Source organism: Eurytemora carolleeae, unplaced genomic scaffold (genome assembly GCF_000591075.1).
Source record: "Eurytemora carolleeae unplaced genomic scaffold, Eaff_2.0 scaffold31, whole genome shotgun sequence".
In the NCBI taxonomy this organism is placed as follows: Eukaryota; Metazoa; Arthropoda; class Copepoda; order Calanoida; family Temoridae; genus Eurytemora; species Eurytemora carolleeae.
This window is the reverse complement of record NW_019396511.1, coordinates 577,400-598,374: the sequence shown is the minus strand read 5'-3', so window position 1 is coordinate 598,374 and position 20,975 is coordinate 577,400. Positions and strand designations below refer to the sequence as shown.

The 20,975-nt window shown below is 32.9% G+C and overlaps 2 protein-coding genes and 1 long non-coding RNA gene across 3 annotated transcripts in view; all 3 read left to right on the top strand.

Annotated features, from left to right (window-relative positions):
- The window catches only part of LOC111704646 (uncharacterized), an 18,696-nt gene extending 17,879 nt beyond the window's left edge, over nucleotides 1–817 (top strand). The window contains exon 2 of the long non-coding RNA XR_002765864.1: nucleotides 652–817. This is a non-coding gene — a long non-coding RNA (uncharacterized LOC111704646). The remainder of the gene's footprint in view (nucleotides 1–651) is intronic.
- A 639-nt stretch (nucleotides 818–1,456) lies between these two features.
- Nucleotides 1,457–7,470, top strand: LOC111704630 (uncharacterized). The gene is made up of 2 exons (XM_023476920.1): nucleotides 1,457–1,952; nucleotides 7,246–7,470. Exons 1-2 carry the CDS (start codon nucleotides 1,794–1,796, stop codon nucleotides 7,468–7,470), a joined length of 384 nt encoding a protein of 127 aa, XP_023332688.1. The 5' UTR covers nucleotides 1,457–1,793.
- A 1,263-nt stretch (nucleotides 7,471–8,733) lies between these two features.
- On the top strand, nucleotides 8,734–20,975 carry LOC111704629 (uncharacterized). Its single transcript, XM_023476919.1, has 12 exons — nucleotides 8,734–8,829; nucleotides 9,671–9,708; nucleotides 10,088–10,142; nucleotides 12,542–12,642; nucleotides 13,147–13,193; nucleotides 13,357–13,468; nucleotides 16,850–16,929; nucleotides 18,932–18,944; nucleotides 18,989–19,057; nucleotides 19,151–19,226; nucleotides 20,278–20,523; nucleotides 20,898–20,975. Exons 1-12 carry the CDS (start codon nucleotides 8,749–8,751, stop codon nucleotides 20,973–20,975), a joined length of 996 nt encoding a protein of 331 aa, XP_023332687.1. The 5' UTR covers nucleotides 8,734–8,748.

The following is a 20,975-nucleotide window of genomic DNA, read 5'->3' as shown; positions in this document are numbered from 1 at the left end:
GGAGGATGAGGGAGGATGAGGAGGATGAGGGAGGGTGAGGGAGGATGAGGGAGGATGAGGGAGGATGAGGGAGACTTAATATGAATAAGAAATCACAATATGATTTTGACAAAGTCAATTTAGGCAATATTAAATATTTCTGGTTTCAGCCTATAGTAAATTAAGTTCTAATTCTTATTTGATATAAAGTAGGACAACTTGCATTTTTTAACATGACTAAAACCCCTGTGCAATGTATTAAAAGTTTTAAAGTTTCTTTCTACCCACTAAACCCTTTTATGAGACTTTAATTATTTAAGGTTGTCCAACAAGTTTATTTAATAAAAAGTAAAGTAATGATTTAACAAAAACCTTTTTAGTAAAAAGTTAATTGCATATAAGATTATTTTCCAAAATATTTCTTAAGATTGAGTCTTTGCCACAAACATAAATTTTCTAATCCCTATATCTTTGCAACCTGATGGTGTAAACCTTTAATATTTCAAACTTAGATTGTTAGATCTAACATAATTCATAGTTTGAAGTATCTAAGTTCTACTACATTGTGTTTTGCAAAGATATGGGGATTTAAAATTTAGAGTTTGTGTCAAAGACTCAACAATTCCTTTTTTAGCATGAGATAAAGAATAATAACAAATCTTTGTATTTCAGATATTGTGAACTCTGGGTTAAAAGCTACACCAAATCTTGAAGTATATATGGATGAGTGACTGTGGAAAATTTGGGATTAAATCTTCGTGATTCCTCGACACTTGGTGAAATATTGAAAACAAGGCTGGCTCTAGGTGTCAGGGGCAAGGTTATATTCAAGGTTAAATAGTTCAGTTACGCTTCTCTGTTCTATCCTCAGCGTAACGAATCCAACCACCTGGAGTTATTGACACTAGGCAAGATACAGTGGTGTCATTATTAATCAAAATAATATCCTTGTTGATCACTAAGCACTCAAGAGAGAGACAATTTGCAGGGTCCTAAGTTTCCTGTCTTGTTCTGTCCTTATAATGAAATCATTATTGTTAATTTTTCAGATTACACTTTTTTTTTTTTGTTTNAATTAAAAATTTAAAAAAAAAATGTATATGTAAATGTACAATATTGATACAAATAATATTTTCTTCTATTTAGAATAGCAAAAGGATAGCTAGCATAGCTGTTTGAATGCTATATCCTGAAATAATACACATGACGGTGTGAGACCATACAACTAGTAAGGGTCTTAACGGTGTATTAATATATCCCTCCCTTTTGGTCTATGGTGTATTCATGGGTCCAAGATATATTTAATGCATTGTCCTTTCAAGGTTAAAGATGTATAACCGAGCTGTATTATACCATCATTAGGGGCTCTTTATATCGATATTTTATCAATATCAATATTATCGTTTCATATTTTTCCTTTAACAAATGTTTTTTGTTTGGAAAATTTTGTCGACAACATACTGTAATCTTCAGGATATACACAAATCCACGAGAGAAGGATCAGCATAGATCCGCAAACTGAGATTTGAGAAAATCCACCAAATACGTGATCTAATAACTCGTGATTGCAAACATTACCAGGCCTGATACATGATCCAGGATATCTTAATTGCCTCCTCGAATTAGCATTCTTGCTTCACGTGCAAATGTGACATTAGAAAAGTGACGTTTTAAAAGTGTGAGAGCTGTATGAGGTTGAAAGGGGTGAGAGTGTTAGATTCAGAAAAATGTAGCTTTTAATTTCGACAAAGGTATTATATATATATACACAATTCCGTGTTTACCAGTGAATAGACTCCATTAAAGCCCGGGAAATGCATAAATTCTACTGGAATAATGCCCGTGGGGGCAATGAGGGGTCTCCAAGGGGCTACCAGGACCAGGGGCCACACAGGCCCTACCAGGCAGAGAGAGGGGTTATCCCTGGCCCCAGGGGCTATCAACAAGAAGGAGGTTACCCAGAAAGATTTCAGGTGAGTTAAAAATCCAATAAGCAGTAAACATCTTTGCCTTTGATGTTTTTACAATTTTTAAATTTTTATGATTACATTATGGGATTATGGGATGGTGCAATTTATAAATTGCAATTTATAATTTATTTGGCCTGAATAATATTGAAAGCAACCCTTCCAAGATTTAAGGATTAGGGGGGGGGGGAAATCTTAGAAATAGGATACGAGTTAGGGCCGAGGATTTTAACCGAGAAGCATAGAGGGGGAATTTAGAAAATTTAAATTGATTAGATTTTATAATCTTTTCATCTTTGGATGGTTTTTGTCCAGATAAAAGCTCTGCATGCATCGTTAATCATAATTTTAAAGAAAATTTCTTTTTTAATGATTATTTTTTCTGTTCTTCTTTTTTATGTTTTCTTCTTGTCTATATGTCTATTTATTTCCTGTCTGCAATTCCCTCTACCAATCTACTTTCTCTACATAACATTTAATTTATTTCCTGTCTTATTTTTTTGTTCATTGTTCAACTGTGTTCTTCCTGCCTGAATGTCTGTTCATTTTCTGTCTGCATGCCCAATCCTTTTTGGTTGTATATTTTCATTTCCTGTCTACTTATTGCTTGTCCAATCCTACTTTCTCTTCATACTGATCAATTCATTTCCTGTCTTATTTTATCAGTTTAATGTTTAACTGCTTTCTTATTGTCTTAATCTGTCTTATTTTCCTGTATCCATTCTTGTCCTTTATACATTCTTGTCTTGTATCCCTCCTTGTCATGTATTCCTTCTCGTCCTGTATCCCATCTTGTCCTGTATTCTTTCTTGTCCTGTATCCATTCTTGTCCTGTATCCCTTCTTGTCCTGTATCCCTTCTTGTCCTGTATCCATTCTTGTCCTGTATCCCTTCTTGTCCTGTATCCATTCTTGTCCTGTATCCCTTCTTGTCCTGTATCCATTCTTGTCCTGTATCCCTTCTTGTCCTGTATTCCTTCTTGTCCTGTATTCCTTCTTGTCCTGTATTCCTTCTTGTCCTGTATTCCTTCTTGTCCTGTATTCCTTCTTGTCCTGTATCCCTTCTTGTCCTGTATTCCTTCTTGTCCTGTATCCCTTCTTGTCCTGTATCCCTTCTTGTCCTGTATTTCTTCTTGTCTAAGATCTGGTATTTTTGCAACAATTTTCCTTTATTTTGTCTGACTGATTTAATCTTGGTGATTTGATTTTTATCAATAAAGTAAAATCTAGTAAATAGACGGGATAGGGATATAAAGTAAAATAGTAGGGGCATAAAACAACCCATATTTGTCTTGTTAATCAGTGTAATTTTTGGCTTGTTTATGTATCCGTCTATCTCTCCATCCATCCATTAATACTACTCTGATAATCATGGTTGCCCACTAAGGATGAGACTTCAGAGACGACTGTTGTGAATTTATCCTATCTGTATCTTTTAGATGCTTTATTTTTGACAGAAGATTTAATTTGAACTTGGAATCGTCATATTTTAAGAGTTTTCGGTCGTCTTTGCAGTCTCATCTTTTGTGTGTAACCCTGTACAGTGTACAGTCCTTCTTGTCCTGTATTCCTTCTTGTCCTGTATCCCTTCTTTTCCTGTATTTCTTCTTGTCTAAGATCTGGTATTTTTGCAACAATTTTCCTTTATTTTGTCCGACTGATTTAATCTTGGTGATTTGATTTTTATCAATAAAGTAAAATCTAGTAAATAGACGGGATAGGGATATAAAGTAAAATCTAGTAAATAGACGGGATAGGGATATAAAGTAAAGTAGTAGGGGGCATAAAACAACCCATATTTGTCTTGTTGATCAGTGTAATTTTTGGCTTGTTTATGTATCCGTCTATCTATCCATCTATCCATGAATACTACTCTGATGTACAAGGTTGCCCACTAAGGATGAGACTTCAGAGACGACTGTTGTGAATTTATCCTATCTGTATCTTTTATATGCTTTATTTTTGGCAGAAGACTTAATTTGAACTTGGAATCGTCATATTTTAAGAGTTTTCGGTCGTCTTTGCAGTCTCATCTTTTGTGTGTAACCCTGTACAGTGTACAGGTGCATTGGAATAAAAATGTTTGGGTGTCGATCTAATTGTCTGTTTTACAATTTGTCAAGGTTTCTGTTTAGCTCTGTCATTCTAGCTGTCTGTCAATCAGTCTTTAAATCTTCCTGTCAAGCTTTCTGTTTAGCTGTCTTTTAGGCTGTATGTTAGGCTGTCTGTCAAGGTGTCTATCGAGCTGTCTTTTGTGCTGTCCGTTAAACTTTCTGCCAAGATTTCTATTCAGCTGGCTGTACAGTGTAAATTAATATCTCTACATTCTAATAATTTATTCTAACCATTACTGTGCTGTAAAATGTACAGTATAAACTGTATACTGTACACTTCAAACCGTACTGTACATTTACATTGTAAGCTGTACACTCTACATTTTCTTTTGACCACTGTACTGTACACTTTTCAATGTAAACTGTACACTCTACACTTTATTCTGACCACTTGCTGTACACTTTACAGTGTAAAGTTCACACTGTACTGTACATGTACAGGGTAAACTGTACGCTTTATACAGTATACTGAAGACACTGTACAGAATAGCAGTACAAAATATAATGTTTACAAAAGTTGAACGATAAATTTCACTTTTATTTATCTAATTGAGTGAGCGGTTGAGCGCCGAAAAGATAATTAGGCCCTTAGGTGGTCTTGCCAAATTATATTTAGGCCTAAAAAGGCCCATTTAACTGCCTGGCTGTGTAAGTATCTAGACATAAGGACGTTTCTCTTCAAATAGATAGATAGACAGATAGATATATACATATTTGACTAAATATTTTATCAATATTATTAATTTTTACATTTTTATTTCGCCGGGACCTTTAACTTTCCATTGCTAATTGTTTTGAAAAAGAGGCCCTTTTTCATTGTCCAGCAGATTTATTAATGTCAAATAAACATTTGCCTGGATAAGTATCTGCCTACCTGCCTAGATATGTATCTGCCTACCTGTCTGTATAAGTATCTGCCTACCTGGCTGTATAAGTATCTGCCTACCTGCCTGGATAAGTATCTGCCTACCTGTCTGTATAAGTATCTGCCTACCTGTCTGTATAAGTATCTGCCTACCTGCCTGTATAAGTATCTGCCTACCTGTCTGTACAATTATCTGCCTACCTGCCTGTATAAGTATCTGCCTACCTGCCTGTATAAGTATCTGCCTACCTGCCTGTATAAGTATCTGCCTACCTGTCTGTATAAGTATATGCTTACCTATAAGTATCTACATAACTATATGTCCACACTATGGAATTTCTTTTATCTCACAATCACGCAAAAATTCTACATATTTTTTCCTGCCTTTCTTTCATTCGGTCATTTATTCATCTATTCATCTATTCATCCTTTCATCCTCTCAACTATTCACCTATCCATCTATTTATCTATTTATCCTGTCATCCTATTGTACGGTCATCTACTCACCCTTTATTTTGTTAATTTATTTATCTATTTTTTTTCAATTCTTTATTCATTTGCCTTTTACGCTTGTTTTATTAATGTTTGGTTTTTTTTCTATTTATCTATTTATTTATGTATTTATTACGCTTCTTTTATCAATAATTAGAAATATTTTTCTATTTATCTATTTATTTTCACAATTCATTATTTATTTGTCTATTATAAAACTTCTTTTATTAATTTTTTTTTCTATTTATTTATTTATCTTTACAATATGCAGCTACTAATTCTATTTATAGATTTATTTTTTGATAAATTGACATGACAGCCTTGTTTGTTTTATTTTAAAGCTTAATTCTTTCCTTGACCCAGAAAACACTAAAAACTGCCCCTAAATACCTCAGATTACAGAGGATAGATACTCCTTAATACCCTTAATAACCCTAAATACCTCTAAATAAACCCTATTCAGTATTTACTGTTCTATGTAGCATAAAAGTCTAGGATAAAATAACTATCGGCATTGTTTGGGCATTTCTTAAAAAATGTTGTTTTGGTCAAAGACTGCTTTTTAATTTTCTACTGACACAAGCAAAACACTGCTAAAACTGTATAAACTGTTTTGATTAGTATAGTCTTTAAGACCCAACTGAGGATATTTTTAGCAGCGGAGAGATCAATAGGCATATGGGTAAAGAAAGGACTTTTTTCATATTATTGAAAATACAACTCATTTTGTTACCTTTTTCCTAGGAAAGGAACTTGTTATAAACTCTAATAAAACGTATTTATTCTTAATTAAGCGAACGAATAAATCGAGAATTAAAAATTCGGGCTTTTTTTGAGTTAATTGGCATGACTAAACTATTCTTTGGCTATTAAGATTGGAATGGAGGAAGAACGGGGGGGGGCATGTGGGCAGTAAATGGTTTTCTAAAAAACGGGCCTTTTTTGTCATGCAAGATAATTTAATACTTTTTTGTGTACAAAGGGCAGAACACTACAGCTAGTTTTTGCCTGAAATATACTCCGTGACTGTAACCTACATTTTAATTTTACGATGCAAAAACTATAATAGTCTTCTCAGCCTGAATAGGACGTGGGGGGGACACCTACCCCTCGGCCTGAATAGGACGTGGGGGGGACACCCACCCCTCGGCCTGAATAGGACGGGGGGACATCAACCCCTCCACTTCATTGACCATTCCTATCGTCCTATTTCCTTCCTCCCTCAGCTCTACCCTCATGTTTTTTGCATCAAGGCAGTTTATAAAATCATAATTTGTCAGTTCCGGAGAATTGATAGAAGTGTTTATTAAGCACTACGTCCGTCGTTACGTCCGTCTGTGTGTCTGCCTTCATGTCAATCCATATGTTTTTATGCATGTCTGATTTACAACCGTCTTTTTATTCGTCGGTGTGTCCGTCCTTACGTCCTTTTGTATTTCTGTCTTCATGTCCGTCGTTACGTTCGTATGTTTGTCCGTCTTATGCCAGTCTGTATATATCCGTCCATTTTTCCGTGTGTATGTCCGTCTTGTATCGGTCTGTATGTCCATTTCTGAGTCTGTTTAATTGTTTCCTTAATGTTGGCCGATGTAGGGGCCCCAAGATTCTATTTCCTGATTACATTTAGAATTGATTAATTAATTAATTTGTTTCTATCATTTATCAAACTTCTACAGATAATTAACTGATAATTATTTAATTATTTCTTAAATCATTTAATCATCTTTTTAGTTCCTTAATTCAACTATTTACGCTATAAAAGTTTGATTTCAATGTGAGCTTTGTAAATTTGTTCAGAAATTTAAATCGAACTTTTGAATTTATTTCAGAATGATCGGATGGTACAACGTGAATACATGCACAGCGGCGATCCGGTACACTTGTACAACGAACCACCGTACCGGCACTCCCAGCCAGGCAGTGGGTACAACGGGGCAGTGATCGAAAACTCCGGTACTGTACGCGTATCTGTGACAGCTGACAACAGCTGTCGAACAGACAGGCAGCAGGAGAAACAGACGTGTGGTATTCAATCGCTTGCAATGATAATTTGATCGTTGATCTAAGCAACTGATCTGATCAACTGATCTAATCAACTGATCTAATCAATTGATCTAATCAAATGATCGACTCAACTGATCTAATCAACTGATCTAATTAGCTGATTTATTCAACTGATCTAATCAACTGATCTAATCAACTGATCTAATCAACTGATCTAATTAGCTGATTTATTCAACTGATCTAATCAACTGATCTAATTAGCTGATGTAATCAAATGATCTAATTAGCTGATCTAATGAACTAATCAATTGAACTATGTTCTAATCAATTTAATATTAAAACTTGCAATTTGTTGAAGCTTATTAAAAATAAAAACCTTACAAAACAATTTCTGATCTGATTAAAAAGTGTTAATCTCAAAAATACCTCAGATTTAGGAATGAAAGGATCCATAATAGTGGAGAATGATTCTGTTGGTATGTTGATCCCTAGAATAAATACCATGTACAATCCCTTTAAAGTACCGTGTCTCTTTATTTGTCTAAGGTTGGATGTTGGAGCGGGGGTAAAATGTCAATATTTGATGAATTGAGCGTTTTCTCCACAAATCTTTCTTACTTTAAACCAGTTTCTTACAACTCCTTGTAAAAACTCCATCTCTCAAATCTTCCCCCTATCACGTCACGTCACGTCAAACTAATGTAAATTGCACGCAAGATTCAAATCTTCTGTATTTTCAGTCATATCTCCTCTTGTTAAAGAGATATTGAAAAGAACAGAATTCCTAAATTTTAATTTCTAGATATATATTCGCATCTCTCATACTTCTGTGCGTAAAATCCAAACTGGAGGTGCTACGATGTCACAAAGTCGTTTCTGTGATATTGCTTAAACTGTACCTTCTCCTTCTGTCTAGTTTCAGGTTAAAATAATTGACAAAAATTATCCTTGAAAGCACTTTTTAGAATCGTGCAAATTTTAATATTTTTGAGACTATTTAATAAATGTTTTGGTTAAAACTGTGCAATTAACATCAAGTTGGGTTATTGTAGGGTGGGAAGGTTCTAGGCCGTAGGGGGTATAAGTGCAAGTAGTTAAAAATCTTTAACTGCCTAATTTTCAAGCCGAGATACACAGTCCTGAGGAATCCATACAAATGTTAAGTTTTTTTCAAGGTCATGTATTATACATTAACACAAACACATTAATGAAATAGACAAACAGACAGATAGAGAGATGGTTGGACCGACATCATTGCTAGACAGCCGATAGGCCAGCTATTTGACAGCTAGGATGTACATTGTATGGACACTTGTTAAATTCTGTAAATGTTTGACAGACGGTTGAGCGGACAGAATTCAGGCCGACCCAAAAGTGTTCCTGATCTAGCAGATCTTGTTCCTGATCAGGTTTAGAGTATTATTATTATTGCTGTTAGCATTAATCTTAGTCTTTTAGTTTGTATCTCAATTCATTATTATTATAATTATTTAAAATTCAGTGATGGTGATGGACCAAACCTCTGTAGAGTAAAAAAGAAGATGTTAGTTATAATTATTATTATTATTATTATTATCATTTGTATTGATATTTTTTTAATTCAAAAAAAATTTGTCAAAAAATAATTTATACAAATTCGTGATTTGTCGAATGTCAAATTTCAAATAGAATTTCAGACGTTTTATCGAGAAAATGCTGATGTTTGAAAATATCAAAGAACAGTTGAAAGTTTCAAATTCTGCTGACAATTAATGTTTTCTAAAACCTTTATTCCAAGAAAACATGAAATCAATGAATGTATAAAACTTGCAAGTTGTTTAATGGGACTGTAATCTCCATGCAAAGATGTGGAAAATATTCTCAATTTTCTAGGTTTAAAAGTGATAAAATTTGATAATTTCTTAAAGTTTTCTGCAGTTAAAATGCGCAATTTACTTTTGTAGAGAAACCACAATTGAAAATGATAATTTTTCTAAATTCTTTATCTAAATCATGCTTTTAAGAGTACCGTTGTGAACCGGACATTGCCATTTTTGCATGGAGGGTCACTTAAAATTAATAAAATGTTAGCATTACTGTAAAAGCATAATTTGAAGTTTTTTTTATGAACAACAGAATATTAATCATTCTAAAACTGAACTTGTTTATAAACCTATTTTGGTTTAACGTAAATCCAAAATAAAATGATTATTTTCTAAATCTTTAGTTAATCCCAGCTTAAAGATTTCATTAACATTTAATTATTTTTAGAATATATCCAGAGAAAATATGAAGAAAGATCTTAAAAGGTAAATCTTTATAATATTACCTTGATCAATCATTTGAGATCAGATCAATTTATTAATTTATCTAATAATTTGAGTGACGATCGATTAGCCTAACTTCAATTGATTCAATCGCTTGCAATGATAATTTGATCGTTGATCTAAGCAACTGATCTGATCAACTGATCTAATCAACTGATCTAATCAATTGATCTAATCAACTGATCTAATTAGCTGATGTAATCAACTGATCGAATCAACTGATCTAATCAACTGATCTAATTAGCTGATTTATTCAACTGATCTAATCAACTGATCTAATTAGCTGATGTAATCAACTGATCTAATTAGCTGATCTAATGAACTAATCAATTGAACTATGTTCTAATCAATTTAATTTCAGATTGAATCGAAGTCAAGATGAATACGATTGTGTTGAAGAAATGAATGCATCGAAGGTAGAGAAATATTTCAAGAAAAAAAAGATTTAAAGATATTTCTTCTGAAAGTTTTCAAAGTTTTATTTTGCAAATCCTTACATCTTTGCAACCTTATGCTGTAGACCTTTAATATTTCTGCTAGATCAAATATTCCAAGTTTGAAATCCATCAGGTTGCAAATATATACGGACTACGGAGGGATTCGAAAATCATAGTTTGATTATTTCATTAGGGAACTTGAAAACTATTTTCCTCTTATTTTTCCTTGCCTTCCATATTTTTCACTTAATTTAAAGCACGCCCGTTTCAGATCAGTTAAACACTCATTCATATATCCATATATCCATATATCTATATCTCCATATATCCATATATATATATATATTGAAACCTATACCAGGAGTTTTCAACGATAAATCTTAAATCGGAATTGAAATATCAAACATCTAACATCGGTCACTTCCGTATTCAATATTCATACATATCTAGTTATCTATATAATACAATGGCCGGCGTTTATATCAATAAAATGAGACATTTTTGTAACTAGCTTTTTTCAAATTACAAGTTTACGTGTAAACATTAAAATAATCTGTTAAGACAGCTTCTCTTTGTTTTCATTTATATCACTGTTAAAGGGACTGTAAAGGAAAAATGAAAGGGGGTATACGCTGAAACCTGAGACTGTTAGGAGTTGATTGAGACAAATAATTGAGTTCTAACTATCAAAATTAAATCAAAACGTATATATGTAAGATTTTGTATAACATTCGTAGTATTAAACAGATCATATTCGACAAATGCGCAATCCATCTGAAAACAACGATATCCCAGAGGAGCCTGAGAAATTCAAATTTGCTCCTGTTATTATTTGAATTTAATTACTTTCATTTTTAATAGATATAATTGATAATAGTGTATATGCGTCCGGTCACCAGAACTCCATCCAATGGCAGTGCAGTATTATTGTCATGTGTCCTGGTCACGTTATACGGACGTATATCTTACATATATACTTTTTGGTATAATTTTGACACAGTTTTATGTAAATTTCTCGAGACAGGAACATCAGATAGATGTCTTAAAGGTATCATTCAACTCCTGAGATTCACAGGTTTCAGCCTATACCTCCTTTCATTTTTCCTTTACAGTCCCTTTAAATAAAAATTTGAGACAAATCGGTCAATGGTTTCATGAGTTATGATCGAACATACAAACAAACAGAGACTCAAACAGAGATACCCCTGGGTTCCCTCAAAAAAAATCAGCCCATTCGGTCTAGCCGTTTGGGCGGCTATAGGAAACATATATACGAAGAGATTCAAAACAGAAGACTTAAATTAACCTCGGGATCGTTATATTATATTAGATTCATGTCATCTTTACAGACATATCCTTTGTGGGTAACCCTGTAATGTAAGGATAAAGGTGATTCATCAGTTGTAAATTGATTTGAATTAAATCTTCCATTGATCCTTCAGTCCATCTCTAACACTATAGAATCTACACGTATCGGATATCCGACAGTTTAATTGCGTGGCATTCACCAAATTCTGCGCATTGTGCCCAGTTTGCCTCAAGTGTGTCCATCTACATAGATAAAATTTGCCCAGTTCAGAATACTTCTTATCTTATGAACATCATATTTAACCTGCAATGTGTACAATATTTTTGTTTATTGACCAGTGTTTTCCTAGCTAGCCAATACAGTAATTGCATTTTTTATCACTGTTAAATATATACTTTAGTGTACTTTGATCTAATTTATTGAATAATCAAAATTAAAAGAATAATCTATTAACATAAAAAAACGCTTAATCTTTAAATTATAAAATGAACAACTTGCAACTCCTGGCTTTAATTGATTGCAACTCATCAAACCACATAATAAACTGAGATATCGACGGAAAACCTTAAAGGGAAGTGAAGCGAAAATTCAAATGACTCCCTATGCAAAGACGACAGTGCCCGATTCACAACACCACTCTTTATCTCATCAGTAATGTGGAAGATATTGTCGTTTTCCTGCAGAGAAACCACAAACAAAAATAATCAGTTTTTGAAATTATAAACATGGATATCTAGACAAAGCTTTTAGTGTACCGTTGTGAATCAGGCATTGCCAACTTTACCTGGAGAGTCATTTGAAATTACAACATTGGTGGAAATAATTGATGTGATATGTCTATTTAAAATTCGACGTGGGGACCTAAATATAAATCTTACTTAAAATCAGCCCCTGCAGCAATTTACAGGCATAAAAAATGTCCTATTTCACAATAAAAACAAATGTGAGAAACAAAATTTTAATTGGGGAAACAAATAAAATAAAATAAAACTCTGTCAATGATAGTTATTATAGCATTAATAAAATGCATAATCGTCGGTAAACCTTAACTTGTTTTTTTCTCCTACAGGCTGGTGAGAGAAATTATGAATTGAATCTACCTGTCCGACAATCTAAATCTATGCATTTCATTGAAAACAAGAACAAAACATGGAACATTAGTACACTTAGGTATAAAATTTATAAATATAAAAACAGTGAGAACCATCTATCTTTGTAATAGGAAAACGACATCAAAGTAATAATCAACTGTATCTAATGTTGTTTTAAAGCAAATAGTTTTACTAGTAACTTTATAAGTCAAATGGGACTGACACACTGCTCAATTGCTGTGACATGTTCATTGGACTATTTCTTAATTAAAGTCATAGATTGAGTCTTAACTTCGTCTTTCTATTCCATAGTGTTCTGGTTCTCACTGTACATTCAAGTAAATCTAAACTTGAAATCCTTGATAGAAAGGAATTAAGTCTTTGCTAAAAAATCTGATTTTCTAATCCCTATATCTTTGCAACCCAATGTCGTAGACATTAAATATTTCAAACTGTGAATTCTATAAAATCAATAATTCTAAGTTTGAAATAACAAAGGTTTACACTTCAGGCTGCAAAGATATAAGAGTTGGACAATTTGAGTTTGAGACAATGACTCAATTTCTTAGATCTATTATTACAGGCATTATGAAGATACTCCACGGGTACCTAGTCATCCCCGACCTTCAGGTTAAAAATCTACCAAATTATTTGATCGTCTTTTTAATCCATCACTTCCTTGTTTTGCTACTGCATAGCAAACAATTTTTCCAATCGAGTAAAATGATAAATTAAAATGAAATAATAAAATGATGCAAATCTATTTTTTGACCTTTTTTGTTGGTTCATTTAGTGTTGACAGCTGATTATTTCCATCACAACTATGAAAACGTGTATGGTGAAATGGAAGACGATTGCTCAAATGGCGGATTCCGCAATGATAAAAGTCCGCGGCAAAACATAAGGAAACTAACCAATCAATCAAAAGTTGTTTATTGCTAATCTTCAAGTACATTAGGAGTTTGCATTGTATGAAGTTTAACTCATTTTATGGGGATAGTAAATCATAATATTCTTCCTCACTGCTCTGTAACCTTTCCCTTTCCTTTTCCCATTGGTGTTTCCTAAATTATCAGTCTATGTATTGTATGTATACTGCACGCTAGAGATGGGCATCGTTTTAGTGAACAAACAAAATTTTTTAGAACGAACTAAATTTATCATGAAAGATGTTGTCGTACTGAAATGAAAACGAACAATAGACAAACGACTAGAATTTTTCAAAGAAATAAAAAAAACTACACTGAATCCCAGATATATGAATTATGTATTCATATATCTGGGATTCAGTGTAGTTATAAGTTATAAGTTTTTGATATTCTAAAGTAATTTATTTTTATTTTTAATTCAAGGTAAATTAATAGCCCTGAAATATGAACGCAATTGATATATTAATATTAAACTCATTTTTCCGGGGCATTTGATCTTAAATATGTAAAATGACAGTATAAAAACTCTTGCTATGTATTCATATATCTAGGATACACTGTATAATTTTTCAAAAACGAATAAAAAACGAACGATTTAAAATCGTTTCATATAGTGATCCTGAAAAAATGGTCGTTTTTTCACAGAACGACCATTTTGAACTATTTAAAAATCAAACAAAATGGGTCGTTCAAAAACGATCTACTAACAAAATGAAGAAAAACAGAAGGCGCCCATCTCTACTGCACGCAATTGTTCCATTTAAACACTTTAGACCATCTACAACTTTATAAAACATGGATTTAATGCACATATTATTCACCTTTCATAATGAGGTCGTTTTAAAGGGTAAAGTATAATTTGAATTTAAGAAACCAAACACTTGAATACCTCTCTTAATACAGTTGCCCCAAATCAAATACAGATCTTGAAATAGTTGCCCCAAATACCCATCTTGAACTAGTTGCTCCAAATACCATCTTGAAATAGTTGCCCCAAATACCCATCTTAATATAGTTGCCCCAAATCAAATACCCATCTTGAACTAGTTGCCCCAAATACCCATCATGAAATAGTTACCCTATATACCCCATCTTGAAATAGTTGCCCCAAATACCCATCTTGAAATAGTTGTCCTAAATACCTATCTTGAAATAGTTGTCCTAAATACCTATCTTGAAATAGTTGTCCTAAATACCTATCTTGAAATAGTTATTCCAAATACCCATCTTGAAATAGTTGCTCCAAATACCCATCTTGAAATAGTTGCCCCAAATACCCATCTTGAAATAGTTGCCTCAAATACCCATCTTGAAATAGTTACACCAAATACCCATCTTGAAATAGTTGCCCCAAATACCCATCTTGAAATAGTTGCCTCAAATACCCATCTTGAAATAGTTGCCCTAAATCAAATACCCATCTCGAAATTGTTACCCTATATACCCCATCAGGAAATAGTTGCCCCAAATACCCATCTTGAAATAGTTGCTGCAAATACCCATCTTGAAATAGTTGCCATAAATACCAATATTGAAAAAGTTGTCCTAAATGCCCATCTTGAAATAGTTGCTCCAAATAAGCATCCTGAAATAGTTGCCCCAAATACCCATCTTGAAATAGTTGCTAGAACTGTTTGCGCATTTTCAAACTCCAAGGTCAGTTCAACACTTTGTCACAGATATCACAGGGATCTTCAACATCGTGATGTAGAGGTCATTAGGTGCTTGTGTATCCAGGAAGGGGGCGTTTTCTAACCTCTGAAGAGGGGGTTGGGAGGGACTGGGTGTATATATATATATATATATTATATATATATAATTGANTGGATTTGACACTAATTGATATTAATTGGTCCTCTTTCTCCTTTATACCATACTACCACACTGTGAATAGGAACTCTTCCCAGTTTCTGCAGACGGTTTCTTTAGCTGTGAATCTTTTAATAAATATAACTTTGTGAATATTGACAAGAAAATCCCGTTTGCAAAAAAGTAAATGGAAAAAAAATGTTTATTTCAATTCAAAGAACATACCATTTCGCTAATTATTATACCTAACACAGCCTAATGTAAAGTTTTATTTTGTAATTTTATTAGAGGCAAAGTTAAAGAACAGAAAAATTGTTAAGTTATAAGTTAAAAAAATAAACGGTAAACTACCCCAGCCCTTACAGTTTCTAGAACCTTGAAATCTCCAATGAAAGTTGATCATTCTTATTTGTTTTTTGTTATCTTAAAATATAGCAAAAAATTACAAAATGTCTGAAGAAATTTTTTTTTTATAAAAGAGCTAAAAATATTAATGTTTTTAGACACAGTTTATTCAGTTTTCCTAAAGTCAGATATTTAATGCCTAAAAGAAANCAATAGGGGACTAAAAAATGCCCCTGCAGCCCCCCCCCCCTGCAAACAATAAAAACAATTGTGTTGAAAATTTGACATGCAAATGTTGAATGGAAAACACCCATCTGTTTTTCTCCAATTATTCATTTTTATAAATTATTGAAACTTACACCCTTACCTGTTTGGTATAATTTGATTCAGGCCGCTTTCAAGCCTTTGTCAGGCAGTATATCTCAAGCCAGTCTGCAGTGCTTGACAAGGACATGCTAGGCGCCTAATTATGAAGTAATAGACTCATTAAAAATGGGCTTGACCAATCTGAATAAGATACTTTTGGGTTCTGTAAATGTGACATGTTTTTATACCAACAAAACTTGATGAAGACAAAAACCTAAATACTAATTGATATTTATTTAACCTAATCATTTCATTAGTTAGATCTACAGATTAAACGAACTGTTACAGAAGATTTTCTCAGATTTCACGTCTAAAACACAGGGTGTCCCGCGAAACATGACAGTATCCAGACTAGAAGGTTGTCTTTTATGGTTTAAATAATTTGCGGCATTTTATTCGTAAAGCCAGTTTTAAAATTATAATTCTGGTTTTGGTTTGATTTAATAATTGCTCAACGAAATTTCGGTAATAATATGGACCAGACAAAAAAGGATAAATCTGTGATTTTTGTTTTAAGAATCATACTTGTAAAAGTAGGTTAAAGAACGAATGCCGCAAATAATTTCAAAAATCACTAGACGACCTTTATCCTTCTAATTCTACTGTCAAGTTTCGTGGGATACTTTCTACGCAAAACTCGATCTTCTTCCCTTCTTTTTTATTTTTGTGTTAACAATTTAAAAAAATAAAGCTCTTACTTTTATTATTCTGGTATGCCCTAAAACCCTCGAAATAAAATTTGCGGCACATTTTTAAATGGCTTTTGGGTGAACAAGTTAATTACGATTGTTTAGGTGATTTTTTTTAAATGATTGATTGATTGAATGGTAAAATCAGGATCTGTAAGCTGGCTCAGTCTCCACGGGCCCAAAACTCTCGGAGGAAGGAATTCTTGTCTGGCATGACCGGCGGCGATGGTAAGGGGAAAAAGGGAGAGGGAGGGGGTAAAATTAGACTGGGGAAAGAAAGGGAGAGAGGGGAAAAAAGGATTGGAAGATAAAAGAGAGGTACAGCGTTACCCACAAAAGATGAGACTGTAAAGACGACTTGGTTAAATGAAATCTCTTTACTTGAATATAGTCGTTTAATAGCTTATTTACTGATTTGGTAAAGAACGAGATAAGGTTTTACGGTTGAAGAAAATAGAAGAGAGAGGAAAAAATAAGGAAATTTGAAGAAAATGAAAGTCAGAGGAAAGAATAAGGAAAATGAACAAAAAAATTACCGGAAATCTTAAAAGCAGGAATTAAAAATGCTTAGAAAGGATATTTACGCAAAATCATAAAAAGATCATGCAGTATATGAAAAGTTACGGTCCTTTTTAGCAGTTGAAAGTATCTATTGCATTAATTTCATTATAAATTCAGATTTCAGCCATATAAGAATCACAGATAAAGAAACTGAATACTTGCCCCAAATTTAAATTTTTAACCTTCATATCTTAGTAACCTAATGTTATACTGGTAAACTTTTGATATGTCAAACAATGAATTCCTTCGAAATTAAAGCTTGAAATATCAAAGGTTTTCACACAAGGATTGGAAAAATGAAATTTGAGGCGATATATTCATATTCTTTAAGAAATGTATATTGTATATATATAATTGTATAATATATGTATATTGTATGTATATTCAATTTATCTTCAAAATTTAGGGTAGTATGAATTAAGTTGAAAACCGGTTTTCTTAGTATTTAAAGCTGAATCTTTTTATTTGTCTTATTTTAGAACATGAAATATTCATTGCTACGGTCCTCCATATAATTAACAAAATAAAAAAACGCATTTTTTTGCAATTTAGGGCAGTAGAGGGTGTTAACAGGAATTTGTCCATCAGGGGACTTAACGGATTAGTCATGTATACGTCCCTCACTGAGAAAAAGACTAAAGTTAAATGGAGTATTTGGCAAAATACTGATTAATTTTTGCGTTAGAACGTGCATATCTTGGTTTGCAGTGTCCTGCAGAGGTGTGCAATTTCGTTTATATGGCTGAACATAAAAGAACAGTCTTCATGGAGGAAAATTAAGCACTGCTTGGATAAAAAATGACTTCAATGCTTCGCACCAAATAATAAACATTTAGTTCTTATTTTGTTTCAAACAAACGCGGACTCTATTGTTTGATGCTAAATAAGGTGTTTATACTTTTATTTCAGTTTCAGAGCTCAATAGTTTACAATACTGTTTTACTACGTTTACTTTGCCCATCGCCCGGCCATTCTTTACAAAAACAAACCATTGCATTGTTTATTTTTAGATTAACCGGAAATGTTGTAAACAAAGCAATTTTGCAATTTTGTACTGCAAATGATTAGCTGTGTAGTGATCTAATGAATTTGAGATAAAAAAACAATGATTTTCAATGATGGGACCAATTAGAATCTGAACAAATAGAAAATTAACCTTGGCGAGTTATATCGAAAAAAAATCACGATACTATGAAATCATTTTAAATGATTTTGGAGTTGACCTTTAAACTGTTTGATTGATTGATTTTAAGTTGATGTGTATTTTTGCTAAATAAATAAAACCTGCAGACGAACAGCAAATACTTCTTTCCTGTTTGATTTCTAGACATTTAAGTAAACAATGGAAGATATTATAATGGTGAATGAATTGAAAATCAAATGAATGGGTTTACACTATATACTATAGTATACATTTCAACCATACCAAAACCTTTAAACCTTTAGCAAGCAGTTTTCCAGAATATAACTATAGCAATAGCAGAGCCATGGAAGGAAATTGATAAAATTGATAAAGGGACAAACGACGATATTTTCTTCATTGTCACTCAGACATTAACGTTTTAAACGGTTAAAAAGTTATGAATTGGTCAAGTAACTCTTTGAATGATGGGGGGAGGGGGGTAATTGAGAAATTATGCCGGCAGTCCCTTTAATATTTAATATTCAGGGTTCCCAACGAAGTAGATCCCGTCTGCGTACAGTCCCTTTAATATTTAATATTCAGGGTTCCCTTATCTAGAAGTAAAAGCTGTGATAGACCCAGAGTAAAAGATTCGATGAGAGAAACATTTAGGTAATTTTGTTCTTCAAAAACTTACAAAACATATTTAACCATTTCCTACTAGTTTTAAGGCACAGCTACTAGATTTATATTTAAAACTTTTAGAATTTCCTCTGATCGGCTGCAGACCAACCTGTCAAGATTCTCTCACAATATTTCAGATAAACTAACTAGTTTTCAGGTAACATCTTATTCGTGGATTTTCTAATAAATGTCGTCTTCATTCGAACTTTATTTTTACAAGGAACTGATTACTTGCCTCAAACTCTTATTTTCTAATCCCTACAACTATTGAATCGATGGTGTAAACCTTATATATTTTTAACTTTGTTTATTAGATCTAACAGAATTTATAGATTTTGAATAAGCTTTGCAAAAATATAAGAAATGACATTGTGGCAATTGTTTAGCAACTTAAATATATTTGGTTAACACAAGCCAATGAAAGATACATTTAGATTTTTTTATAGAAGGACTTCAATTGAGAAAAGTAAAACATTTTTTTAATAGACTTATTTTTTTTAAATCCGATAAAAATCTATATTATCTTATACTTCAAGTAAGAACTGTATTTTTTGTCTACATTTTCTATGAAATTTTTGAAATGCTGAATGGGCCAAACATGTGAAGTAGATCTAAAAAATTGGGCGTGTTCTAACTGAAAATATATTAAATCTGCACTAAACCACTCAATTCATGAATGCATGACTCAGTTGCCAAATCCAACATGGTTTCTGTGCAAATCTTAATTCGCGCTGCCAACTTTGACAGATCTTTACGCAAAATCCATCTATCTGTCATTCTGCACTTGCATCAATCAATTGATCATTTTCAAGCAGTCTGGGTTTTTAGTAAACAAAACATACACTCTTTTTACATTTCACGCGGAAAGTATCTTCTTTTTATTATCTTTCTTGGTGGAAAAATTGTTTCTTTCTCCAGATCAAACTAATAAAGTAATACTTCCATACAAAAATACATCTTGTCCTGTCAACCTTCTAAAAGCTATTCCTAAAAGGATTAAACCGGAAATACGCTCTTCTGATTGGTTGGAATTCCGACCAATAGGACGGACAGAGGATGACTAACTGTACCTGTGAACCCCGCATATTTATGTTGGACCCGCTTTTTTCAGAAGATTGTGATGTCATCGGTACTTTAGATATTTCGATCACAGCAATGGAATTTTTCGGAAATTGCATAATTCCAAATTTACCTATTATCAAATTCAGGCGAGTAGTCGAATGTCGACGACCTCTAACGGATCAACGGGTCGACAGAGTAGTAGCAGCGATGAGGGGAAACCTCATAGTCCAGCCTCCTGGGATTCAGCTGACCGGCCTACCCTTTGGGAGCATTCTTCATCCCAGCATTCATCCTCCCCTCATCCATCATCCTCCCCCCACCCTTCATCTCCTCATCCATCATCCATTCTGCAGTCAGTAGCGTACAAAGCCATTCCATGCGTTGAACTTCAGGTAGAATTAACATAATAGACAACAAAATCGTATTGTCTAATTGTCTAATTATCTAATTGTCTAATAGTCGAATTGTCTAATTGTCTAATTGTCTAATTGTCTAATTGTCTAATAGTCTAATTGTCTGATAGTATATAGTCTAATAGTCTAATTATCTAATTATCTAATTGTCTAATAGTCTAATTGTCTAATAGTCTAATTGTCTAATTGTCTCATTTTCTAATTGTCTAATTATCTAATTGTCTAATTGTTTAATTGTCTAATTGTCTAATAGTCTAATTGTATATAGTCTAATAGTCTAATTATCTAATTATCTAATTGTCTAATTGTCTAATTGTCTAATTGTCTAATTTTCTAATTGTCTAATTGTCTAGACGCAGTGTAAAGGGGGAAGGGTGTCTCCCACGGATAGTATAGAGTACACAGCCAGTGAAGATTTTAAGGTATTATAA

Coding starts and splice junctions, on each gene's coding strand:
- LOC111704630 (XM_023476920.1), top strand. CDS start 1,794: ATGCATAAATTCTACTGGAATAATGCCCGTGGGGGCAATGAGGGGTCT. Junction 1,953..7,245: donor GTTACCCAGAAAGATTTCAG/GTGAGTTAAAAA, acceptor AATTTATTTCAG/AATGATCGGATGGTACAACG.
- LOC111704629 (XM_023476919.1), top strand. CDS start 8,749: ATGTTTGACAGACGGTTGAGCGGACAGAATTCAGGCCGACCCAAAAGT. Junction 8,830..9,670: donor CAGATCTTGTTCCTGATCAG/GTTTAGAGTATT, acceptor AATTATTTTTAG/AATATATCCAGAGAAAATAT. Junction 13,194..13,356: donor TAGTCATCCCCGACCTTCAG/GTTAAAAATCTA, acceptor TGGTTCATTTAG/TGTTGACAGCTGATTATTTC.